Source organism: Gasterosteus aculeatus, chromosome 8 (assembly GCF_964276395.1).
Source record: "Gasterosteus aculeatus chromosome 8, fGasAcu3.hap1.1, whole genome shotgun sequence".
In the NCBI taxonomy this organism is placed as follows: domain Eukaryota; kingdom Metazoa; phylum Chordata; class Actinopteri; order Perciformes; family Gasterosteidae; genus Gasterosteus; species Gasterosteus aculeatus.
The window spans coordinates 3,587,453-3,597,306 of NC_135695.1; the positions used below are offsets into that span (position 1 = coordinate 3,587,453).

General features: G+C 46.9%; 1 protein-coding gene across 1 annotated transcript; it reads left to right on the forward strand.

Annotated features, from left to right (window-relative positions):
- The first annotated feature begins 3,788 nt into the window (after positions 1-3,788).
- On the forward strand, positions 3,789-8,347 carry LOC144411428 (uncharacterized). Its single transcript, XM_078108081.1, has 4 exons — positions 3,789-3,939; positions 4,051-6,731; positions 6,966-7,656; positions 7,880-8,347. The coding sequence occupies exons 1-4, from the start codon at positions 3,789-3,791 to the stop codon at positions 8,044-8,046; spliced, it is 3,690 nt and encodes a 1,229-aa protein (XP_077964207.1). The 3' UTR covers positions 8,047-8,347.
- Positions 8,348-9,854: the final 1,507 nt, after the last annotated feature.

The window sequence follows — 9,854 nt, forward strand, 5'->3', positions numbered from 1 at the left end:
ACACGCAGACACACTAACACTAAGATGTACACACTTACATTAAGATGTACACACAGACACACTAATATTAAGATGTACACACAGACACACTAACATGTAGATGTACACACAGACACACTAACATTAAAATGTACACACATACACACTAATATTAAGATGTACACACAGACACACTAACACTAAGATGTATACACTTACATTAAGATGTACACACAGACACACTAATAATAAGATGTACAAACAGACACACTTACATTAACATGTACACGCAGACACACTAACATTAAGTCAAGTCAAGTCAAGTCATTTTATTTTGTATAGCCCAGAATCGCAAATTACAAATTTGCCTCAGAGGGCTTTACAGTCTGTACACATACGACATCCTCTGCCCCGAAACCCACCATCGGCACAGGAAAAACTCCCCAAAAAATGAAAAAACCCTTACAAGAGGGAAAAAAAGGGAAGAAACCTTAGGGAGAACGTCAGAGGAGGGATCCCACTCCCGGGATGGACAGACTACAATGGATGCCATGTGTACAGAATGAACAATGTATAATACATGCAATTCCTATGACAGAAATGATTCAAGTAATTGTGAGTAGTAAGCCAGGCGCACAGCAGGACCACTGCAGAGGCAACCACCATCAGATAGAACCACCATCCACAGAATCCTGTGGGGAGGGAGAGCACAGAGATTTTAGGAGAGGGTAATGTCGGTTTATGAGTAAAGTAATATTATTAATATCTAAAATAATGATGATGATGATGATGATGATGGCAGCAGCAGGCGTCAGCATGGCCACGGTAGGTGTCAGGACCAGGGTCCCGAAGGAACCACGATCTATGGACCTGATAGGGGCGAAAGCACAAAAAAAACTCCCGGAAAGAAGCTGAATTAGTCATGTGCATTAATAAAACTTGAATTATGGTAGAACGAGAGCGTGAGAGAGGAGCTCGGTGTGTCCTAAGAATTCCCCCGGCATTCTAAGCCTATAGCAGCTTAACTAAGGGCTGGTCCGGACTAACCTGAGCCAGCCCTAACTATAGGCAGAATCAAAGAGGAACGTTTTAAGTTTTACTTTAAAAGAGCTGACCGAATCTGCCCCCCGGACTGAAAGTGGAACCTGGTTCCACAAAAGAGGAGCTTGATAACTGAAGGCTCTGGCCCCCAGCCTACTTTTTAAAACCATAGGAACAACAAGTAACCCAGCATCTATGGAGCGCAGTTGCCTTGTAGGGCAATACGGTGTTACAAGCTCTTGAAGATACAACGGTGCCTCACCAGCAAGTGCCTTGTAGGTGAGGAGAAGTACCTTAAAATCTATTCTTGATTTAACAGGGAGCCAGTGCAGAGAAGTTAATACAGGAGTGATATGATCCCTTTTCTTAGTTCTTGTTAATACACGTGCTGCAGCATTCTGAATCAGCTGGAGAGGCTTAAGAGATTTATAAGAGCAGCCTGATAACAAAGAATTACAGTAGTCCAGTCTGGAAGTGACAAACGCATGAACTAATTTTTCTGCATCACTTTGAGACAGGAAGTTCCTGATTTTTGATATGTTACGTAGATGGAAATAGGCAGTCCTTGAAGTCTTCTTTATATGCGAGTTGAAGGTCATATCCTGGTCGAAGAGAACTCCCAGATTCCTGACGGTGCTGCTGGGTACCAGAGCAATTCCATCCATAAAAACTGTATCACGCGACAGCTGGCTTCGAAGGCGCTCTGGGCCTATCAGGATAACTTCCGTTTTTTCTGAGTTTAGCATCAGGAAGTTGCCAGTCATCCAAGTTTTGATGTCTCCAAGACATTCTTGGAGTCTAACTAACTGGTCCGTCTCTTCTGGCTTGATCGACAGATACAGTTGAGTATCGTCTGCATAACAATGGAAGTTTATGCGGTGTTTCCTGATAAGATCGCCCAAAGGAAGCATATAGAGGGTAAATAAAATCGGTCCAAGTACAGAACCTTGTGGGACTCCGTGACCAACATTGGTGGTCTTTGAGGATTCACCGTTTACAAGCACAAACTGGGATCGGTCCGATAGGTAGGATTTAAACCAGCTGAGTGCAGTTCCTTTGATACCAATTAAATGTTCTAGTCTCTGCAACAGGATACAATGGTCTATGGTATCAAATGCGGCACTGAGGTCCAGCAAGACAAGAAAAGAGATGAGTCCTTGGTCCGATGCAAGTAGAAGATCATTCGTAATTTTCACCAGTGCGGTTTCTGTACTGTGATGCACTCGGAATCCTGACTGGAAATCCTCGAACAAAGCAATGTTTTGTAGAAAGTCACATAATTGATTTGCGACGGATTTCTCAAGGATCTTAGAGAGGAAGGGAAGATTAGAGATAGGTCTGTAGTTAGCCAACACCTCTGGAGCAAGAGTAGGTTTCTTAAGAAGAGGTTTAATTACAGCTACCTTGAAGGACTGTGGTACATGTCCTGTTAACAAAGACAGATTCATAATATCTAATAAGGATGTGCTAACTAAAGGAAAAACTTCCTTAAGCAGTTTGGTCGGAATCGGATCCAAGAGACAAGTAGAAGATTTAGACTTTGAAAATAGAATAATGTAAGTGTGTACATTAACATGTACACACTTACATTAAGATTTATACCGTGACACAAAAATTAAGATGTACACACAGACACATTAAGATTAATATGTACACACAGACACACTAATATTAAGATGTACACACAGACACACTAATATTAAGATGTACACACAGGCACACTTACATTAACATGTACACGCAGACACACTAACACTAAGATGTACACACTTACATTAAGATGTACACACAAACACACTAACATTAACATGTATACACACTTACATTAAGATTTACATACCGTGACACAAAAATTAAGATGTACACACAGACACATTAAGATTAATATGTACACACAGACACACTAATATTAAGATGTACACACAGACACACTAACATTAAGATGTACACACAGACACACTTACATTTAGATGTAAACACAGACACACTAACATTAAGATGTAAACACACACACTTACATTAAGATGTACACACAGACACACTAATATTAAGATGTACAAACTTACATTAAGATGTACACACAGACACACTAATATTAAGACGTACACACAGACACACTAACATTTAGTTGTACACACAGACACACTAACATTAAGATGTACACACAGACACATTAAGATGTACACACTTACATTAAGATGTACACACAGACACACTAATATTAAGATGTACACACTTACATTAAGATGTACACACTGTGGCAAACCAGGGGGAGGAACAAAGCACTTGGGGCGGAGCCCCAAGCTCCGGTTGGGGGAGGTGATAAGGGGGATTTATTATCCTGTGCAGATGCTCCAGCCACTGGGAACGTGGCACTGGTCACACCTGCGGCCTATCTGGTAATCAGAGCAGACCCTAGATAAGGAGAGGAGAAGAGACCGGACGGGGGCAGACGTCGGAGAGGAGGTAACCCCCAGGACTCACCGCTCTACTCTACTCTGCTCCTAACAGGACAAGGAAGCGGGCGCCACGTAGGAGGAGACGCCACATATTTCAGTTTGGAAGCCGGTTGGAAGAGCCGTAGTTTTTGACCTTTGTCATTAAAAGGACCCTTTTTGTTTGCATTTGCTGTCTGAGTTTCTTATTTTACGCCCGAATCTGGCCTCACTCCCCCTGGGTTACCACATTTTGGTGGAGGATGCAGGCATGACGGTCTGTCGCTAAAGATTCAGGCTAAAATAGGTACTCCGAGAGAGACACGGAGAACCATGGAGAATGCACTGACACAGCTCATCCAGACCCAAACCCAGCAGGCCCAGAGTCTTCAAGCCTTACAGGACGCCATCACTACTCTTGGACGGCATCTGGTAAAGCCAGAGGGGCCTACGGAACCCAGTAAAGTTCTCACCAAGCAGACCGGTGAGGATGACATTGAGGCCTACCTAGAGGTTTTTGAAAGGACTGCAGAGAGGGAACGTTGACCTAGAGCACAATGGGCAGGAATTCTAGCCCCTTTTTTAATTGGCGAAGCTCAAAAAGCCTGCCGGGACCTTTCCCCCGCTGACGTAAACCAGTATGGGGCATTGAAAGCTGCGATTTTGGCCCATTATGGACACAACCTGCAGACGAGGGCCCAACAGTTCCACGCCTGGGAGTATGACGCTACTGCCCCAGTGCGGCCGCAAATTGCAACGCTGATGCGATTGACACGCAGTTGGTTAACCTCGGGGGAGGGGCTTCCAGCGATTGACAGAGTTGCCATGGATCGCTGTATCAGAGCCTTACCCGGGGGTGCCAAACGACACGCTTCTCAAAGCTGCCCAGAGACAGTAGATGCCCTAGTGACGCTGTTGGAGAATCACCAGGTCACGGTACAGTTGATGCAAAGCAGTAGGCCACCCAGCCAATCGGACCCCAGGAGAGACAGGCAGAGGCTGAGGAAGAGCGACACGGAGGCACTGGGCCCAAGCCCGAGGCTCCAAGGGGGTCCGCCCCAGCCATCCCTCCAGCGCCGCCCCTTTGTGAATCCGGACCGGCGAAAATGCTTTGCCTGTGGACAAGAGGGCCATATAGCGTGGAATTGTCCGGGAGAAGACATTCTGATGCCTACGGCGGGCTCCTCCGACTCCCCACGGAAGGCCGACAGCTATCTTACCACGTGCTGGGCTCATGAGGGTGCAAGGGCCCCAAAGCTGCCGGTCAGAATAGGGACCCAGGATGCTGAAGCCCTACTCGACTCCGGCAGTGCGGTCACCCTCCTACGGCCCGGGTTGACCTCTGGCCCCAGGGGACCCCCCATCCCAGTCTCCTGTGTCCACGGGGATTCACGAGAGTATCCCACGACCCACATTAAGGTCCAGACCACCAGGGGCACATTTGAGGTTGTTGCGGGCTTAGTGGAAAATCTGCCGGTACCAGTGCTGATTGGGCGGGACTGCCCGATATTCTGGCGTTTGTGGGCATGCAGGACTGCTGGCCACCGAAGAAACTGTCCCACCAAGAAACCTGGTAGGGACCAGAAAGTCAAGGTGGCACATGCCTGTGCAGCCCCATCTAGCCCAACCACGTCATCTGCAGAAGGGACAGAGGAGGAGGCCCCGGCCCCAGCGGAGGCCCCGACAAGGAGGGGTCCCCGACTAACTGAAGGGTCTTCGAACGAGGCTTTTTCGGAGTTCCCACCGGCAGAAGAGGCATCTTCCACCAGGCCCGGGCAGTTTGGGACGGCCCAGTGGGAGGACCCTAACCTGGAACAAGCGCGACAGAACCTGGCTGTGGTAGAGGGAGAACCGGTGGCGGGGGTAAGTGCTAGCACCTTTCCACACTTTTCAATCAAGAATGGCCTCTTGTATAGGGTGGCAAAGCTGGAGGAACGGGTGGTGGAACAGTTGCTAGTCCCCAAGCGCTATATTAACAAAGTGTTGTACCTAGCCCACTCCCACCTGTTGGGAGCTCATTTGGGGGTGGAGAAAACCTACGACCGAGTCCGGGAGCGCTTCTACTGGCCGGGGGTGAAGAAGGCGGTCCAGGATTATTGCCAAATCTGCCCACAATGCCAGAAGACGGCGCCGAAGGTAAACTACCAGAATCCACTAATACCACTACCAATAATCGACATCCCATTCCAGAGGGTGGCCATGGATATAGTAGGCCCCTTGCCGAAGTCCAGTAGGGGGCACCGGTTTATCCTGGTTATCATGGATTATGCCACCCGGTACCCAGAGGCGGTCCCGTTACGCACCGCAAGTGCTAAAGCGGTGGCGAGAGAATTATTCCTTCTCTTTAGTAGAGTTGGGATTGCAAAGGAAGTCCTTACTGACCAGGGAACCTGTTTCATGTCTCGGGTGATGAAGGAGATGTGTAAACTGCTGAAGGTGAGCCAAATACGAACCTCTGTCTACCACCCACAGACGGACGGCCTGGTAGAACGTTTCAATAAAACCTTAAAACAAATGCTAAGGAAGGCTATTGACGTGGAGGGGAAAAACTGGGACCAACTAATCCCCTTTGTCTTGTTCTCAATCCGCGAAGTGCCCCAGGCGTCCACAGGGTTCTCACCATTTGAGCTGCTGTATGGACGGAGACCCAGGGGCATGCTGGACCTGGCCAAAGAAGCATGGGAGCAACAGCCATCAGCCCATCGCTCCGCCATAGAGTATGTCGACCAGATGCAGGACAGGATGGCTAAGGTATGGCCCCTGGTGCGGGAGCATATGCAACAAGCCCAACACGCCCAAGCCAGAATCTATAACCGTAGAGCTCAGCTACGGGAGTTCCAGCCGGAAGAGTTTGTCTTGGTCCTGATTCCAACGGTGGAATGCAAATTCCTGGCAAAGTGGCATGGACCCTATGAGGTGATCGAAAGGGTGGGGGAGGTGAATTATAAGGTAAGACAACCGGGAAGGAGGAAAATCTGCCAAATATATCACATTAATCTGTTGAAGAGATGGCACGCCCCTGACAGTGTTCCGATGGCCGCACTAACCACCGAAACCCAAGATCGTGTCCCCTCACAGGTACCTCTGGGCCCCCATCTGAGTCCGACCCACCGGCAAGACATGGTGGAACTAACTGGGCAGTTCAAAGATGTTTTTTCAGACATGCCGGAAGGGACCACGGTGATTAACCACGACATCATCACCGAACCTGGGAAAAAGGTGAGGCTCCGACCCTACCGCATACCAGAGGCAAAAAGGGAGACCATCAAAGAAGAGGTGAGAAGGATGTTGGAGATGGGCGTTATTGAGGAGTCACACAGTGCATGGTCCAGCCCGATTGTGTTGACTCCAAAACCCGACGGCAGCGAGAGATTCTGCAATGATTTTAGAAAATTGAACGAAATCTCAAAATTTGACGCTTACCCCATGCCGAGGGTTGATGAGTTAATAGAGCGATTAGGCCCAGCCCAGTTTGTGTCCATGCTCGACCTCACTAAAGGTTACTGGCAGGTTCCCCTCACAGAAACCGCCAAAGAGAAGACAGCGTTTGCTACCCCAGAAGGCCTGTACCACTATAGAGTCCTGCCCTTCGGAGTCCATGGAGCGCCAGCTACGTTCCAAAGAATGATGGACCAGGTGCTCCGACCTCATCGGGAGTATGCAGCGGCCTACCTAGATGATGTGGTCATACACAGCCCCGACTGGACCACCCATGTAGGCCACCTGAAAGCTGTCCTGGGAAGCCTACGGAGAGCTGGCCTGACCGCCAACCCAAAAAAGTGCCACCTTGGCCTGGAGGAGGCGGAATACCTCGGCTACACCATTGGGAGAGGCAGTGTGAGACCCCAATCCCGGAAAGTGGAGGCCATTGCCACCTGGCCTAAGCCAGCCACGAAGCGGCAAGTAAAAACGTTCCTCGGCCTGGTCGGCTATTATCAGTGCTTTATACCCCACTTTGCTACTATTGCAGCCCCTTTACACGAGATGACGAAAAACAGCCACCCACACCAGGTCCTCTGGAGCACCGAAGCTGAGGCAGCCTTTACAACCCTTCGGAGGGCCCTGTGCACCGAGCCAATTTTAAGCACCCCTAATTTTGAGGACACGTCCATCGTCCATACAGATGCCTCTGGATCAGGGCTTGGAGCCGTGCTGTCCCAGGTCAGAGGAGGAGAAGAACACCCAGTGACCTATATCAGCCGTAAGTTGCTAAAGCATGAGATCAATTATTCAACGTTGGAGAAAGAATGTTTGGCAATAAAATGGGCCCTGACAAAGCTGCGGTATTACCTCCTGGGCAGAAAATTCACCCTGGTAACGGATCACGCACCACTGAGATGGATGTCTACAGCCAAAGACACTAATGCACGAGTTACACGGTGGTTCCTCGAACTGCAAAACTTTAATTTTTCTGTTGAGCACAGGTCGGGAAAAGCACATGGAAACGCAGACGCCTTGTCCAGGAGGGAAGAATGCTATCTCGTTGACGCTCCTAGCCCCAACCTGGAGCTGGTGGAGGGGGTGTGTGGCAAACCAGGGGGAGGAACAAAGCACTTGGGGCGGAGCCCCAAGCTCCGGTTGGGGGAGGTGATAAGGGGGATTTATTATCCTGTGCAGGTGCTCCAGCCACTGGGAACGTGGCACTGGTCACACCTGCGGCCTATCTGGTAATCAGAGCAGACCCTAGATAAGGAGAGGAGAAGAGACCGGACGGGGGCAGACGTCGGAGAGGAGGTAACCCCCAGGACTCACCGCTCTACTCTACTCTGCTCCTAACAGGACAAGGAAGCGGGCGCCACGTAGGAGGAGACGCCACATATTTCAGTTTGGAAGCCGGTTGGAAGAGCCGTAGTTTTTGACCTTTGTCATTAAAAGGACCCTTTTTGTTTGCATTTGCTGTCTGAGTTTCTTATTTTACGCCCGAATCTGGCCTCACTCCCCCTGGGTTACCACAACACAGACACACTAACATTAACATGTACACGCAGACACACTAACACTAAGATGTACACACTTACATTAAGATGTACACACAGACACACTAACATGTAGATGTACACACAGACACACTAACATTAAAATGTACACACAGACACACTAATATTAAGATGTACACACTAACACTAAGATGTACACACTTACATTAAGATGTACACACAGACACACTAATATTAAGATGTACAAACAGACACACTAACATTTAGATGTACACACAGACACACTAACATTAAGATGTAAACACAGGCACACTTACATTAACATGTACACGCAGACACACTAACACTAAGATGTACACACTTACATTAAGATGTACACACAGACACACTAACATTAACATGTACACACTTACATTAAGATTTACATACAGTGACACAAAAATTAAGATGTACACACAGACACATTAAGATTAATATGTACACACAGACACACTAATATTAATATGTACACACAGACACACTAATATTAAGATGTACACACTTACATTAAGATGCACAGACAGACACACTTACATTAAGATTTACATACAGTGACACAAAAATTAAGATGTACACACGGACACATTAAGATTAATATGTACACACAGACACACTAATATTAAGATGTACACACTTACATTAAGATGCACAGACAGACACACTAACATTAAGATGTACACGCAGACACACTAATATTAAGATGTACACACAGACACACTAACATTAAAATGTACACACAGACACACTAATATTAAGATGTACACACAGACACACTAACACTAAGATGTACACACTTACATTAAGATGTACACACAGACACACTAACATTAAGTTGTACACACAGACACACTAATATTAAGATGTACACACAGGCACACTTACATTAACATGTACACGCAGACACACTAACACTAAGATGTACACACTTACATTAAGATTTACATACCGTGACACAAAAATTAAGATGTACACACAGACACATTAAGATTAATATGTACACACAGACACACTAATATTAAGATGTACACACAGACACACTAACATTAAGATGTACACACAGACACACTTACATTTAGATGTACACACAGACACACTAACATTAAGATGTAAACACACACACTTACATTAAGATGTACACACAGACACACTAATATTAAGATGTACAAACTTACATTAAGATGTACACACAGACACACTAATATTAAGACGTACACACAGACACACTAACATTTAGTTGTACACACAGACACACTAACATTAAGATGTACACACAGACACATTAAGATTAAGATGTACACACATACACACTAATATTAAGATGTACACACAGACACACTAACATTAAGATGTACACACTAATATTAAGATGTACACACTTACATTAAGATGTACACACAGACACACTAACCTTAACATGTACACG

Coding starts and splice junctions, on each gene's coding strand:
- LOC144411428 (XM_078108081.1), top strand. CDS start 3,789: ATGGAGAATGCACTGACACAGCTCATCCAGACCCAAACCCAGCAGGCC. Junction 3,940..4,050: donor AGTTCTCACCAAGCAGACCG/GTGAGGATGACA, acceptor TAATTGGCGAAG/CTCAAAAAGCCTGCCGGGAC. Junction 7,657..7,879: donor CCCAGTGACCTATATCAGCC/GTAAGTTGCTAA, acceptor TGTTGAGCACAG/GTCGGGAAAAGCACATGGAA.